This window comes from Musca domestica, unplaced genomic scaffold (assembly GCF_030504385.1).
Source record: "Musca domestica strain aabys unplaced genomic scaffold, Musca_domestica.polishedcontigs.V.1.1 19, whole genome shotgun sequence".
Classification (NCBI taxonomy): domain Eukaryota; kingdom Metazoa; phylum Arthropoda; class Insecta; order Diptera; family Muscidae; genus Musca; species Musca domestica.
The window spans coordinates 14,056,116-14,073,411 of NW_026712245.1; the positions used below are offsets into that span (position 1 = coordinate 14,056,116).

At 38.3% G+C, this 17,296-nt stretch overlaps 1 protein-coding gene across 1 annotated transcript; it reads left to right on the plus strand.

The window, feature by feature from the left end:
• Positions 1 to 3,804: 3,804 nt before the first annotated feature.
• Positions 3,805 to 9,738, plus strand: LOC131802023 (T-box protein H15-like). The gene is made up of 4 exons (XM_059121356.1): positions 3,805 to 4,412; positions 5,062 to 5,428; positions 6,603 to 6,888; positions 7,310 to 9,738. The coding sequence occupies exons 1-4, from the start codon at positions 4,208 to 4,210 to the stop codon at positions 8,081 to 8,083; spliced, it is 1,632 nt and encodes a 543-aa protein (XP_058977339.1). The 5' UTR covers positions 3,805 to 4,207; the 3' UTR covers positions 8,084 to 9,738.
• The last annotated feature ends 7,558 nt before the right edge of the window (positions 9,739 to 17,296 follow it).

The window sequence follows — 17,296 nt, forward strand, 5'->3', positions numbered from 1 at the left end:
GGAGGTTAATACCTGCATTTTAAGAGAGATCTTAATACTATGACCGATATTAAGCCCAACAAATGTACATGTTCGTCGAAAAAAAGTATAATATTTTAATCTGCAAACACATTGTATTATTGTATACCACTGACATTTCGTAAAAAGAGGCTACGTTCTATACGGCATATGAAAAATATAAGTAAGAAAATATTGTTGATTTCAAATTTGAATTGAACACGTATCCAGACCCAGGATCGCATACAGTACAGTACCTTTTGATTACTTATTCATAACAATATAATTGAGTTTAATTTATCTTAGATTCGATTGATATTAAAAACATGATATTGCACACATTAGCCTCCGATATGCCAATGCTTATCTGTCCATATTTTGATACTTGCAATGGAAATTATTAATAAATAAGATTCCTAGTGGTCAATTACAAATTCGATTAGTTCCCTTCAATTTTCGGGATTTTGAAGTTTTCAGGCACATAATCCTACACCACTACCAAATACCTGCCGTATACCTTCGACGTTTTTCGCCCCTGAATATGAACACGTGAATTTATATGAACGTTAATGAAATACGTCGAACGTGCAATTTTTCAAAGATGAACAATTTCAAGATTGACAGAACAAATATTTGTTTTTTGTTTGTGGAGGATAAAAAGGAATTTTTGGAAAAATGTGGATGTGTGCAATGGGTGAAACGTTTAATTTGGAAGATGTATTTATTGGTTGATTTGTACTGCGATCTTACGAATCTTATTTATGTTAAGCCTTATTCTTTTGGCCAAGCAGGCACAGAGAATTTGGCTCGTTACATATTTCAACTTTAATTAGACATCCATCCAATTGGTACTTTAATCAACAGCAATTTTTACCTATGTCATGAAATGCTCCTTATCAAACTGAGGTAAAACCGCTGTGGTGTTGATTGACCTTTAATTAAATCGGAAAATTAAAAGCGAACAATAAGAAAATAAGTGAATAATTCAACCATAAAACTCGAAAAACAAGGCTGAGACGTTTGGCTGACGTTTGTTCGCTTTTCTGCAAGACAACCTCTGTCATTCCAATTAACCTCGGAAGGAATTATTAAATTGTGTCTATGATGGCATTCCATCAAAATTCATTACACGGGCTAATTTTAATCACCGGATTAACTTTCTTAGCCATCAACCCTCGACCTCCCTTAAACCCCTAACAAACGTATCATCTCATTACAAAGTTCGACTTCAACCTTCGATCTTTCATGGAGACATTTTAACGGCAATGACATCCCCGAAATAGGTTTACTTGGCTCTGTGGTAATTTGACACTTTTTAAGCATTGATTGTTTTAATCTTCGTCTCAAGAGCTAGATACTGCCCCTGTTTCAACAGAGCATGAAAAGGTTGCCGCCTTTCTGTTTTGTTAGAGGGAAGGAATTTCTACACGACAAAGGCATTAATAGGATGTGAAAAAGTGTCATTTTGACACTTTAGCGCACTCCAAGTAATGCCTGGACTCGACGTGGGTGTTCGCAGTCATCAGTAGTTTCCACTGCACTTCGTCCACGCACGATACCCAACATCACCGGCATTAGCATTTTGAAATTGGAATAACAATCGTCAACCATAATGTGTCCTAACAAGTCCTCAAGGACCAACCAATAAATATGCATTCTACATGCTCAACATAAGTGCCCTGCATTCCGCTCTCCCTCCCTCCCACTCGGTGTGATAGATTACGCTCTGCGGACCACGCACACAAGTGGAGTGGTTATTTATGAGTTTGTCTCACAATTTGTTGTTTGTATAGGTGCCGCTTTTCATCTTTAAGAGCCACCGAGGACGATGTGGAGGAACGTCAAGTGGCTCACTTTTAAGTCCCATGCTACTTATCTTATCGCAAGAGCGGAACTCTATTTTGTTGTTTGTATAAACAAATTTTCGAAAATATTTAAATAAACACTTTCACTCATTTTACCAAATTTGTCGTTGTTCTTTTATATCGCTGGTGATTGACATGCTTCGAGCTCATGTATTTTCACAAACAAATCATAAAGGGTCTAGAAATCCGGAGCAATTGCCTGCAATGAACAGTTTGAGTTTTCTATTTCAATGAAAGTGTTCCGAAGTATTTGAAAAAGGATTTGATTCAAAGTTTCAAAGATGGTAAACATCTATCGTTAATTTTGTTGTTTCCCACAATTCTATTAAAAGCCCTTACAATTCTCTTGAATGGAATCTCATTATATGCTGGACAACTTGTATAACGAAGAGATAGACTAGGACAATAATACCAGGACGTCTGATCAAATTAATATTATATAAAAATAATAAAAAATGTATATATAAAATAATATATAATTATACTTATACTAAACCAAATAACAACAAAGGTAAAGAAACTAAACTGGGTGAGTGCTATCTTCACTATTTTGTGAATTACCAAAGTAGCCAGAGTTTGTTTCTGAAAATCTCTACACAATTAAAAAAATCGAGAAAATGCTTATCGGGGTAGAACATTTTAATATTTTGATCTAGATTACATTCTGAAAGTGTTCTTAAAACCTACCAATATTGCTTTTATTGTTCATTAATAGCAATCGATTTCTTACAAAAACTAAGGTATTTCTAACATTTTATAAGAAACGAAGTGAATGCGAAAAAAACATCCTTTGTTTTTCTTCAATTTATTTAAGTAAAATAGCGGACAATTTGTACTTTTCTTTAGCATTCCTTAAGTTCATCAATAACGGGAAAACTAAGTAGAAAATCGATTCATTCATGGTAGACCAACTAATAAAGGTAAGTGTTAACCTCATTATTTTGTGAACTACCAAAATAGACAGTGTTTGTTTTTCAAAATCTTTACAAAAAAAAGCAAGGACATCAATTAAAAACATTTAAATATTTTTAGAATCTAGATGTACGGGGTCGCAAAAATGTTACTACTTCTTCGGAACGGTGGAGAGGCAAGCACAATAGTGTCAATAAAAAGAGTTTGGCGGCAGACATGTTTAACAATTTAACAAATCAACACAACATTTCAATAAAACAAGAAATGCTTATGATCTAATTGGGAAAGGAGCTCGTCGACAGAATAACGCCGTGTCGTCAGTTCCCTTGCCCTTTGGACGATAACTAGATGAGGGAACGTGTTGGAATTTCAGTGAAACGTCTTCCTTTCAAAGGCAAACAAGAACGCAGAGAGGAAGACAATAGGAAACCACACAACAAACGTTTGCACATAATAAAAATATAAATTCGAAACATATTTACCACAAACTTCACCAGCATACGCATTGAAAAGGGACGGCATGGTGATGTGAGCGAGAAAGGAATAGTGACGACATTTTTAATTGTAAACGGATTTAAAAAGACTGAAACCCAACACACACACACACCCTCAGGCTCATAATATCTTCTACTGGTTAACAGTTAGCTGAGAACAGAGAACATCAAGCCATTGAAGGCTCTCACACCATTGCATTGAGAACCACTCTTTAGTTCACACAACTCCTCCTCCTCCTCTCACTCATTATTCCAATTGGATTTGCAGCCAACAATTGAGTGTTTTTCAAACAAATAAATTGGCCACTCCTTCGTATTTCCAACTTGCCATCAGCCCTTCTCTTTCGCGCACCATGCTTCGACCATCTTACGATTTTTATTTGACCCAACATATAGTTGTCTTTGTCGCACAACAAACTTTGTTGGCAGCCCATTACGCTCCCTTCGCTCTTCGAACAGAAACACAAACAAACAAACTGGTTCTCTTCTGCCTTTGTCGTATGGGCTTCTAAGCTGGTGCGGGTTTCTGACACAATTCAGTTCGTCGTCGTTTGTCTTACGTTAAACACAGGAACGCTTCAATACAGAACGTACGATTAAAACCAGTTTTAAAATACATATAAATAAATACTAATACAAAACCAACAACCAAATAAAAAAATATTAACAAGCCGCTGGATATACAACAACGGCAAATAAAGAATATTTGTGATACAATTTTACAAAACACTTGCGGGTAACGGCGGTTAAACAAAACAAACCCCAAAGAAGAAATGCAGTTTAGTTGAGAAAATAATCCAACCTGCAATCTGCTTGACACGTAGAGAAAGAAAGAAAGAAAGATATTGTGATAGATACCTACCTACAAAAAAGGTGTGAAGTGAGTCCAAATTAAGAAAGAGTTCAATCGACTCGACAGGAAAATAAAACAGTGTCGTTATGTTGATCGGTTCGCATCCTTATCTGTGCAATCCAGCAGCAGGCGTTATGTCAGCCGACAACGCGCCCGTCGCGGCCGCAGCAAATCCCACAACTACAACAACAAACAGCAAGATCGCCGCCGGGTCTGCAACAGACTTTTCTATTGCAGCGATTATGGCCAGAGAAGACGCCTCTAGTCGGGAGTCATCCGTTAGAAGTGCCAGTAAGTTCAAATTCTCGATTTCGGTAAATCCGAAGCAAAAAAAAAAATCAGATAACTCCATTCCATGACTCTACATTGAATTCATTAATCTTCCAAAGGGCATTCGTATAACTTACAGCTGTAGCTGCCCTCTGTGGCTGGTTAATCATTTTTTTTTTTTCGAAAATCGGGTGAAGACATATCCATTAATAGAATGGCATTCCAAAGGTATTGAGAAATCGCTAATTAAGGCGGCGAAAATTGTGTAGCCCGCTAAACAAACTGGCTATACCCTCTCGAATTCGGACCAGTTAACGCCTATTAGCGTTCGCGTTTGTTAGCCAAAGAGACACATAAAACATTTTAATTAATACTGAAACGTTGTGAGGCATTGGCCCGACCGAATAACAAACAAAGATACGTTTTAATTTCACATTTTTATTATCCCCTTCGAGTTTTTATTGATTTTTTAAATAGCCCTATCCGTCCGTCAAGATGTGCTAAAGAGTAATCGCAGATCATTAGAAACCAAAATGAAATCCCAACATACAATTTATGGAATATTAATGGCGTGTAGAGATCATTATGATGACGATGACGATGATGAAGATGATGATGAATTGTAAAATTTAAACTTATTCCGTTTTTTGTTTTGTTTTTGCCCCCGCAGGTCCCATTTCCATAGAGGATGAAGTCGATGTTGATGTGGTCGACTGCAGTGATTCGGAAGAGCCACCATCCAAAGCCCGCCGTCTGAACAATTCCACATGTAGTACCAACAGCATTGGAAACGTATCTCAAACCCGTCTAAATACCAGCACGGCCTCCAGTGTTGGTCGCTCTACGCCGCCTCAATCGCCGGCCAGTGACATCGACGGCGAGCGCTCTTCGCCCGAACCAGCTCCCAAAGCGCCCAAAATCGTGGGATCATGCAATTGTGATGACTTGAAACCAGTCCAATGCCACCTGGAAACCAAGGAGCTGTGGGACCGTTTTCACGACCTGGGCACGGAGATGATTATCACCAAAACTGGAAGGTAAGCCTCAAAAACAAAACGAGTGACAAACAAAAACCGTTGAATTCAAAAACAAGGCTCCCCCAATCAGAGAATATGGCGAGTGCAAACTAACTGACAACGCAAACGAAGAGGATATAAAAACGAAACAATGACGACGAATATTACATTCATCATGCAATTGCGACATTATGGTGGCGCGGTACGTCGGCTACTTTGTTTCCATTCCCATTCTACATGGCCATTTCAGTAGAGTTTATTCTTGCTTGTCCGTCTCCCCGCAAAGCCGACTGGCCGCTCTGTCTGCGCGTTTGGCCACTACTCACTTTCGTGACAAATTGCGTTGTAATGTGAGTAGATTAACGCGTTTCGGGGTGATACATTTGCATGTGGGAACACATTTAATCCTTTTTTAATATCGCCAACGTCGCCGCCAGGGTTCTGAAAGTAGGCGCATAAAAATGGTGTTTGCAGCCGTGTGTTTTCTAAACACCAATAAGAGATACAAATAAATCGAAGTCGAAAATGGGAAAACGGCCCTGAATCGTTTCTGCGAATATGTGTGAGGTCGTTGCTCTAATTGTGACAAAATACAACCTCTCGTTTAGAGCGAACCCAAAGACCCATACCAAATGACTTTTATTTTCCCAGCACAATGTAAGAAGGCTCCCAAATGTCTAAACAATTTCATCAATCTCTCTTCTCAGACTTAGTAACAATGGTTTGCAGGGATAGTTTACTTCTCAAAATCTGTAAAATTAAAGTAGGCGTTTGACTTGTCATCACACAAACATTCCACAATTCCTTTGTTGCCAACCAGGAACAAAACGTAGAAACTCCTTCGATTCACAGCACAGCTGGACGCACAATAAATATTAAAACTAAACACTAAACATGTGTTTAAATATCACGCACAATCACACTATCTGTCACCTTCGCAGGAGGCCACACAAATTGACTTTTCGACCGGACGAAGGGAAGTTAAATAGCTGACTGGCCGTTCAACACCTTTGAGTTTGATTTTGTGGCATAAATCCCTAACTCCAGTGTAAAATGGTGACCTGCAAATCACTGCACTGTGCCTTCAGATTGGGTGGCCTGAATTGATTTAAAATAGGAATATGATATTTGTTTTGAGTAGCAGCAATCATTGACATTTGTTCTAATCAATGCCATGTTATTCTCTTATTTTCAGACGCATGTTTCCTACTGTCCGCGTAAGCTTTTCGGGGCCGCTGCGGCAAATACAACCGGCCGACCGTTATGCTGTTCTGCTCGATATTATCCCAATGGATTCGAAACGCTACCGCTATGCATACCACAGATCAGCGTGGCTGGTAGCAGGCAAAGCGGATCCTGCTCCGCCCGCCCGCCTGTACGCCCACCCTGACAGCCCTTTCAGCTGTGAAGCTCTGCGCAAACAAGTCATTTCCTTTGAGAAGGTCAAGTTGACCAACAATGAAATTGACAAAAATGGACAGGTAAGAATCTGTGGTCATTTTTTAAATTCGTTATTTCAAGAAATTACATTCGTGTCCCGGTGGTATGTTTGATTCAATTGCAAATTGTGTGTGTGTGAACGTGAGCGTGTGAAGCATTATTATTTGCCTCTCTAGCTCCACACCCTGAGCTAGATGAGAAGAGCCTCTAGTTCCTTAATTTGGTGGTGGATTCAAGACTTGTTTCCATTTCAGTGAATGAATTTTGTTTCGTTTCCCACACCAGTTTTTTCACTTTTCAATTTGTGGCAAGCGACGAAAAGCGCATGTCCATGCCAGAGGAATTTGTATTTCTCTCAAAAGAGGATTTGAAAGAAAGACTTAAGGGCCATTTTGTTTTTTTTTTACTTTTTTCCATATTGCGATTTTAACATGGAATTTCTTTTTTTTTTTTTTTTTGCAGATTGTTTTAAATTCGATGCATCGCTATCAACCCCGCATACATTTGGTTCGGTTGAGCCACGGACAAAGCATCCCCACTAATCCAAAAGAGTTGCTAGAAATGGACCACAAAACATATGTTTTCCCCGAGACCGTGTTTACAGCAGTGACGGCGTACCAAAATCAACTGATAACTAAACTGAAGATTGATTCGAATCCCTTTGCCAAAGGTTTTCGCGATTCGTCGAGATTGACCGACTTCGATCGTGATCCAATGGAAGCCCTGCTGCTGGAACAACAGCTGAGGTCGCCCCTACGACTGTTCCCAGATCCTCTGATGCAACAGTTTGCCGCCCAACAAGGAGCTGACCCCACATCAATGGCTATATTCGAAAAGGCACGCCAGCATCTGCAAATGTTCGGTGGAAATTCGCCCTACGCCCAACTGATGATGCCCCAAATGTACGCTCAACAGGCACCACCTCCGCCCGGTTTGGGCGCCTTCCATATGTTCCAGCAACAATGGCCCCAACTTACCGCCGGCTTCCTAGCATCTGCCAATCAACAAGCCGTCGCGCAAGCCCAGGCTCATGCACAAGCCGCTGCCCAGGCCCAAGCACAAGCTGCAGCTGCTGCCGCAAATCGCACACCTCCCCCGCCACCTACAGCATCAACGCCATCATCTACCTCCTCAGGCTCACCGTCACCCGACATGAGGCCCCGACAATTTCAAAGGTTTAGTCCCTACCAAGTACCACAGCACCCATCTCAGCCACGAAGCCCCCCAAACCACTAAGGGCGTCGCATTGTAAGCCTGGGGTCTAAGGACCCTACGAAACCCTTGCCAAAACCAGTATTAAGAATCTAAACAACCCCGCCTCTCTGAGGAGGACTTTTGTTTCGACGTTTCACTAGAGTTATTATGTTTGTTAAATTTGTTTGTACAGTTCATGGCAATTGTAAATTTTTGTTTTCTTTTTACTGCTTCGTCCACCGCTCCCACTGCACCTAGTTTAATTGACAACCATTTCATCCCTAACTTAAGTTATTTAAGACGAAACTCTCCTGTACTCAGTGTAAATTTATTTCCTACGAAGCCCAAGCTATGAGCACTCATTGTATTTTGGAATAGCTAATTTTAGAATACTTCCTTATTTTGAACTCTCACAGGAATACATATAAAACAAATAAATTTGTACATATTTAGCATAAGTAAATGCAGCTCAGGACGTGTGTTATAGCCCACCCCGCCCCAAACTCTATCGGGCTGTTGTTTACTGAGGGAGCTATAAACTGAACGTACTTATTATTGCCGCATTGAGTGTATCTACATAGGTTAAGTTCTTTGTGTTAGTTTAGTTCGTAGGCCATCAATTAAATATTTATAGCTCAAAAGAGCAACAAATCGAATGAAACAAATCTGTATATGCCGAAAAGAAAAACAAATGATACATGAATATTAAATCAAATTAAAAAATACAGCATGAATGGACACCATAAAAATCAAGGAAACATGTCTTTTTATTTCAATTCCAACAAATGCCGTGCTATGGGCCGGCGGCATTCCGCATGGCTGCGAGGTTTTTGTTTTCAGTGCAATGTACTTGGCATCCTGACATCCATTCGTTGCAGCCACTAAATCCTAAATATCCTGTGCTGCTGATGGACACCAATCGATACACTTGTCTCTTGTCGTTATGGGAATTGGAATTTCAATTCGTGTATTCGGTGTGAGTTCCTCACCGAATTTTCCGTCCCTTTTGTTTTGGGCATGCATGTAACTCGTACTGCCCAGGCAGTTGTGCACTGAAATGTGTGTATGCTAAATTGCGCTCCACAAAGTGCAGTGCAGAGCGGGGTTCGCTCATTCTGCTATGTTCACATGTTCACAAAATCTACAGAATGCACTCTACTTCATACCCACTGTTACACTCTCTCCACTGCACTTTGTTTCTTCGTTTCATTTCAGTTAATCACTCTTCTCACAAACGCTTTGTTTTTTCTTGTCTGGGGAAACGAATTCATTCATTATGGCCATTTACAAAGTGAAATTGTTTGCTGGTCGTCTTATGAGAGCAGCGACATTCTCGCTCTCCCCTACATTCCCTCATCTGACCATATTTTAACGATGTGCTGATAGATTATCCCAAGTACATACTCTTCCGAACTAGGGGCAATGAATGGAGCAAGAGGCATAGTTGTATTCCGCATGCTTAATAAAATGGCTCACATGACGTCAATTATATCACCATATGTTTCGGACTTGTAACCAAAGCCCAGATGAAACGGCTGGAATTGCTTGAAGTTTTGCATACACATCAATATTGGAATATTATCGACGAATAAGGCTGAATTAAAAAATATGTTCTCGTGGGTACATGGATAGTGCTAGGACTCTGAGATTTATTATGTAATTTCGTCCATGATAAATAAAATAGTACTCACATATAATTAATTTGAAATTTGTACTAAATGCAATAAGTGTGTTCGCCAACTCAATTGTTACTGAATGCTGTTCGATCACTCAAAACGATCACTGAGAACGAGTAGAACAGTTGTGTCACCGACAGCTTGCTTGCATTAATTAAATATTCTGCGACTTAATTTTAGCTTTCTTAACAACTACAAAATGTGACGCTATTTTTCATTTCCAATATTTTGTGCGAAAGACCGAAGTCACTGAGCAATCATTACTGAAGAAGTTGTAGTACAACCTATGAAACTTGGCCTATTCATATGGGACCAAAAAAAGTAGTGAAAAATGTAAACGATGAAGGAAAACAATATGATGTTTTGCAAGAATTTACAAGGAATAATTATAAGGCGAATTTGTCGGCATGTCGACGAAAAATTGACGTAAATACTACTGCAGAAAAGTCAGTTCAAAACTTAAATTACACCCAAGTGTTAGTATTTTATAGATGGAATGTTTTGGTTAATGGCACTGTCGATATTTTTCAGACAAAGGCTGCCGTAAAAATTAACTCTAGGTTTTCTTTTTTCTACAGGATTATTTGCAATATACAGTTACAAGAGGTTGCGATTTATTTCCTTGGACACTCCTGGTCACTCTCAAACTTTTTTCCATAATACTGAAAAAAATGGTTTCAGCGGCTCATGACTTCATTTATGGTTCCTACTCGTGCTTCAAAATGTTCAAACTTAAACTATGGCATAGTTTAACTTTAAGGGATGTATCAAAAACTTAACTCTCTACTAAAGTCTTATTGTGTCAATTTGATTTTTAAAGTATGCAACAATTGGCTTTGTTTATTTTAAACTTTTCACACAAACGTATGAAATTAAAAAAAAAAAAACAGCAACAAAACATGAACGGAATATTGGGGTCATTCCACAAAATCGAGCATTGAAATGAAGGACAATTTTGCTTTATAGCAAAACTACAAAATGTATTCCCCATTAATGTCGAGAACAATTTACAGCTGAATTTGAAATAATTTTAATATGTTTTCTTTATTTTTAATACATTTTTATTGTGCCATGACTTAAACATTTAAAAACGACAAATGTTGAAATACCTTTATACCTTAAATACCATAAACCCCGAACAGAAGCGTTGAGAAAATATTCGTTCTTGGAAATGTAAAGTTTAAGTTGGTTTGCCTAGGATAAGAAAAATAGTACATAAATGGTTAAACTTAAAAATTCTGAATATCCGAATATCCGGTGGGTACAATTATATGGGGGCTATACCCACACGTGGATCGATATATCACATTTTCAATACCAAGCATCCACCATACAAATATAGTGGGCTGTATCGTGATTTCAACAGACAAACGGAAAGACAGACATCGTTGAATCGACTTAGAATTTTATGGTGATCCTGACTTTATATAAACCTTAAGGGGTCTGTTTAATTTAGAATATACCCGCAATATCGTTGTGCATAGAAAAGCATATAATTACCAAAAGTAATACCGTTACCAACCGAGCTAGCAGTAAACAGTTTAAATTGAATATTAGAAAAACTCTTGTGCTTTTATTTAACTTTTTTACTCGGTGTTTTGCTCCCATTAGCGGAGCCCCTCTGATCTAAAAAGGGTCTATGATGAATATTTAGATGTGTTACGAACGAAATGACAAATTTAATATACCCTCCTTTCCAATGTGAAGGGTATAATAAGCTTGAAATTAACAATTGATTTACCACTAAGGAATGTCTGACGTCGCCGACTATATACTGCCTTGGATCTCTGTTGAATGTGAACTCAGTGTGTGTTTCCACTGACATTTATGGATGTATTTGAAAGTTGCATAGGACCTTTCGTAAAAAAATTTAATTCTCAAATAATGCTACGATGACAAAGCAATTCCTAAACTCAAAATCGTACAAAACAATGTATGGAAGCTATAGCACAGTCTGAATCGATTTGGCTCAAACATCGTAGACTTGATTCCTGTGTAACCTTAATATCTTGATCTTTTGTTCCTGCCCCGATCCACACGATCAACTAATTTCTTATATACATGCAATTAGCCGGGAAACTTCCTTGGGCTAGATAGCGGTATGCGCTGATTATGAAGGTATAGGACATATTTTAAAACCGAAATAGCAAAGTCACACTAGAATGAACCGAATATTTCTTCGACGAGATGCAGATGAATCTTTATTTAAAATTGAATATGTGTGTCTAATTGGTGTGCCATCCACACTCTCCCCCAAATTCGTGGAAAAGCTAAAAGACATTCATTTTCGAAAACCCGAAGCGATTAAATATTTTGTCAATTTTGACATTCGAACTTTGTGTCATTTTTCTTCAATGGTTGTGAGGCGATTTTAACACTCTCCCACATTAGTCTAATCATGACAAGAACGGGGCAACAGAGCGGAACGTTTTCAGCGGAAATTATCAGGTGGCAAAGAATATTGATTCGATATTTTCTCGAACACACACACACACCCTACCCTTATGTTGACATGCTTGCGTCTGCTTTAACCATAGGCATGATTCTCAGTACGAATACGTACTAATGATGAATGGGCACAGCCCCACACATTTTTAGCGGCCTTACTTTGTATAACAGACACTCAGTTTATTTTCAAATTAAAAGGAAATCTTTTACTTGCAAAGAAAAGATGTAAAACGAGCAAATTTTATGATTTTCCTTGTTGGAGGGAGGGGAAGAGAAGAAACCATTTAATGACTAGTATGCGCTGGCTGTCACATGCAAATGACTTCACGAAAATAGAACTTCAAAGCGCCCAAGGAGCATATCTCTCTGCGATCTCCACAGCATTGTAGGGTGCGTGCGGTTGATTGTGCCGACAATTAGATAACACCAAACGTTATCATTCCTGTTCGGAACTCAGACGGATAATTGCTCAGCCGCCTTAATCAATTTGCTCCTTGTCCAGTTGCATTAATGTGTTTCCTCCATTGTGTCCATAGGTAATCAAGATGTTATCGGCCAGCTCGTGTGTATTTGTTTTACATTAAAGCTAATTACATTGGCTAGGTCGATTAAAAAAAAAAAAACACCAGAGAAATGTGTAATGACCCAAAAAATCGAATGCGAGTGCGTGCCTAGATGTAAGTGAGTGACTTCACAATATCTAAGCCAAGTGTGGAAGAATTAGGATCACCCGAATGACTACATAGTTCAGATTGTCATCAGAAGAGATATGACAGCAAAAATGCGTAGTTCGTTTAATTGACAATATTGCACAGCAAAAACGTTAAATTTACACTTAGCCCCGTGATCCGATGAATAGACAGTTAGAGCTCCCTAGTGCTACTTGGTGAGGTGTTTGGTGAAGAATAACCGATCGGAAATATTTTGTACTTCTCATTTGTTTGCTTGACCTCGACTTTAAAATTTCAACCAAAGGTAAACGAAAATATGTGCATGGTGCAATGAAATCAAGGAAGGGTCCTGAAACCAATCGATTTTAATATTGCCCTCAGCCATACGACTAGCGAAGTATATATCATTTACTACGGCCAAAACGTCGAAATAACGGTTTAAACCATAGGTCTCTTTTGAACAAAACCGTTTCAGAATAATTGGAGTCGATCTAGCGATGTTCGTCCGTCCGTCTGTCTGTTCGGAAAATTGGTATATCGTAATATTCGGTCCACCCATTCCGGTCCACTCACCATGATATGAAAAAACTGCTACCAACTTCAGACTGCTGTCATTTCGAAGCCACTCGTCAGACAGCTGTTAAAATCATTCCGGTGACAGCTCATTATATTGTTTATAAGCGAACGAAAGCATTTTGGTGAGAATTTTCCATAAAAAAAGTTATTCGTGATGGGATTCAAGCGTGATAGTGTGATTTCTTTATATTTGGCTCGAAAACCACAACTGGCTATCGTTAGAGCACTCCAGCATTTAAATGTGAATAAATCTTTTGTGTCCCGTACCATTGCTCGTTACCGCGATACAGGTAGCGTAGCCTGACGTCAATGAAGTGGACGGAAGAAAACAGCAACATCAGCAGAAATGGTTCGAAAAGTAAAGAGGTGACTGCGAAACCCGCGTCGCAGTTGCCGAAAATGGCTCGTGAGCTGAACATATCGCAATATTCCATTCGGCAAATATTGAAAATGAGCTCGGGATAAAGCCATTGAAATTCCAAAAAGTGAAAGAATTTACTCCACAACAGTAAGAAAATAGACTTAGACTTAGTTGCTTCGCTTGGCCGTAAGTGGTGAACTGCCGAATTTGGGTTTCTCCGATGAGAAAACATTCGTTGTCCAGCTGTTTGTAAACAAACAAAATGATTGTGTTTAATTGCTTGATTGGCCACCAGAATAAATGCCGAATATTATCGCGAAAATATTCTGGAGGGTGTATTAAAGCCTTGGAGACGCAAACATTTTGCCAATGTTCGACTTTCTTTAATTTTGCGATAGCAATATTTTTAACTGTATTAGATGAAGTAAGAAAATGGAATACTTCGGTCGACTATATCTGGTAACTAACACAACCCTTCCTAAAAATTATCACATATATCATATACTTGTAAAGTGAAGGAAGTTACCAATAACGTCGAGATATTTATATAATATGTATTTAGGACCGATACGAAGTGGACAATATTAGCCCATTCCTTCGGAACCTACCCCATAGAGAGTCAACAATTTGAATATCCCTAACAGAAGTCAAAATATATTTAAATAATCCAACATTGGCTTAACTTGTTATTTATATATTCAAAATCGACGAAATTGTTTGTTTAATTGACAATTTTCAAACTTAACCTACCTTATTTTCATTGTACCACGGGTATGTGTAGATAATTTTCAACAGTGCACTGTGGGTAAAAAGTATGATTTTTGGCATAAAGTCATTTTTTTTGGTTTCATATTTTGAAATTCAACTGATTTCCTAAATGTAGATACCCATATTAGAAAAAAAATATTTAATATCAATGCGGGTTAAAAACCTTTTTTTCTGACGAGCTTTTAAAGTCAGCTGTTTGAGAGTCACTTTGTTTTGCCACAACTAGCGGTAAAGATAAGCTAAGTTCAAGTGCTTGTGTTTTAACAAAATTGAAAAAAATTAAAATGTATATTTATGGAAACGTTAGTGCAGGTATGTAAAATTAAGACGAGATGCCCTTTTTGTCATATTGTCTGTTGATGTAATACTGTGAAATGTTTTGTTTATGTATACTTTATATAAAATCTTTAAATTGTAGTTGTGTTCCGTGAGTATAACTCGTGAATGGCAAAGCATTGCAAAAAGGTATAAATGCCAAGTTATTAACAAAAGTGTGTTAATTAATGAGTAACTAGCCTTTTTTGTTCTATTTTGTGCCAACACTGTTTGTGCAGATAAACATGTGTTTGCCCATGCAGCGCTTATTGAAATTTGGAGCAGCAACAATCGCTCAGAAGATGCACTTGTGAATATGTGTTACAGAATATCAATAATATCAGTTTAATGAAGATCGAATGCATTTGATATCAAAAACAAGTTAAAAATTTGTTAATTATATAAAAAAGCATTTGCCAAAGTGCAACCGTAACTAGAGCGATTTAAAACTAAACATTCAAAATGGCTTAGCAAAAGTATAATTATAGTAATGAATGAGCAGTAGGTTTTCCCAAAAATCATCTTGGGAGAATAACAAGTAAAAAAACATTAAGTTCGGCCGGGCCAACTTTTAATACCCTCCACCCTAGGGTAAAAGAACATTAGAAAAAATTGGCAAAAGCATTAAAATGCGAATATCGGGAGGGTACCGTTATATAGGGGCTACACCAACACGTGCACTATAATTACAATGTTTCGCCACACGATCTAGGACCCATTTATGACCCACAAATACCAACTTTTACACAAATCAGTGAAAAAATGTGGCATAAATCATCAACATACCGATATCGGGAGGGTACCGTTATATGGGGACGATACCAGAACGTGGACCTATACATTGCAATGTTTTGCTACACGCTCAGGACCCGTTGTGACCTACAAATACCAATTTTCAGACAAATCCGTGAAAAAATGTGGCATAAACTAATCAAATACCGATATCGGTAGGTACCGTTATATGGGGGCTAACCAAAACGAGGACCTATACATGCAATGTTTTGCCACACGCTCAGGGACCCGTCATGACCTACAAATACCAATTTTCAGACAAATCCGTGAAAAAAATGTGGCATAAATCATCAAAATACCGAATATCGGTAGGTACCGTTATATGGGGGCTATACCAAAACGAGGACCTATACATGCAATGTTTTGCCACACGCTCAGGGGACCCGTCATTACCTACAAATACCAATTTTCAGATAAATCCGTGAAAAAATGTGGCATAAATCATCAAACTACCGAATATCGGGAGGTACCGTTATATGGGGACTATACCAGAACGTGGACGATATATCTCATTTTAAATACCAACCATCCTAGGGACCATACACACACTTGTGCCAAATTTCAAAGGTCTACGTCAAATAATGTGGGCTCTATCGTGATTTCAACAGACAGACAGACAGACAGACGACAGACAGACAGACGGACAGACAGACAGACGGACAGACAGACAGACAGACGGACAGACAGACAGACGGACAGACAGACAGACAGACGGACATCGCTAAATCGTCTTAGAATGTTATTGCTGATTATGAATATATATTACTTTATGGGGTCTACGACGAATATTAGAGGTGTTACAAACGGAATGACAAAGTTAATATCCCCTCCTACCCATGGTGGAGGTCATAAAAATGTATACAAACCAAATTTCACTTCAATAGCTTCATAAACAAAAAAAGTTGGGTCAAATCGGTCCAGATCGGCTATATAGCAGCTATATGAAGTAGTGCCCCAAATCATATGAAAAATTGGTAGGTCATCTTGGGGGCATAAAAATGAATACAACAAAATTTCAATTCAATAGCTTTAAAATTAGAGTTTATGCCAAAATAAACGTAAAAAATATAGTGCAGTGGAGATATTCATATTGTCAACACCTAATACGAACTTCCATTAAACATGTCACAAAAATCAGAATCATTAAATACCAATAAATGGAGGATCCGTAATATGGAGTCAGTATCCATTATAAAGCCCTATCCGCTCAGAGTCGGAATATTTTCTTGGAAAATTAACATTAACCCCTTTCAGTAAAAAAATCAAGATAGGTAGCTGAAGGCGACCAATTTTACCTACACCTAACACATATTGGTGGTGCATGCGTCTCTCGAGTTTTATTCATAATTGAGGTTGGTTGACATGATCCATCAATCGGAATAACGGAAGGCTGGCACAAGCACACACTTAAGGCGATTCTATTCCGAAAAACTACTACGGCCGATTGTAACTCCTCGAGACGAACCCCGCAAAGACCCTACAAAGGATATACATACGTTTTTGATTGGCGCAAAGTTTTAAGTCGATTTAATGAAGTCAATATTCTCATGATTTTCGCCAGATTTTTCAACGAAATGCAGCAGAATTTTTATATGTAGGTTTTGGTATAGACCCATTGGGTATAGACCCATTAATATACCGCCATTAT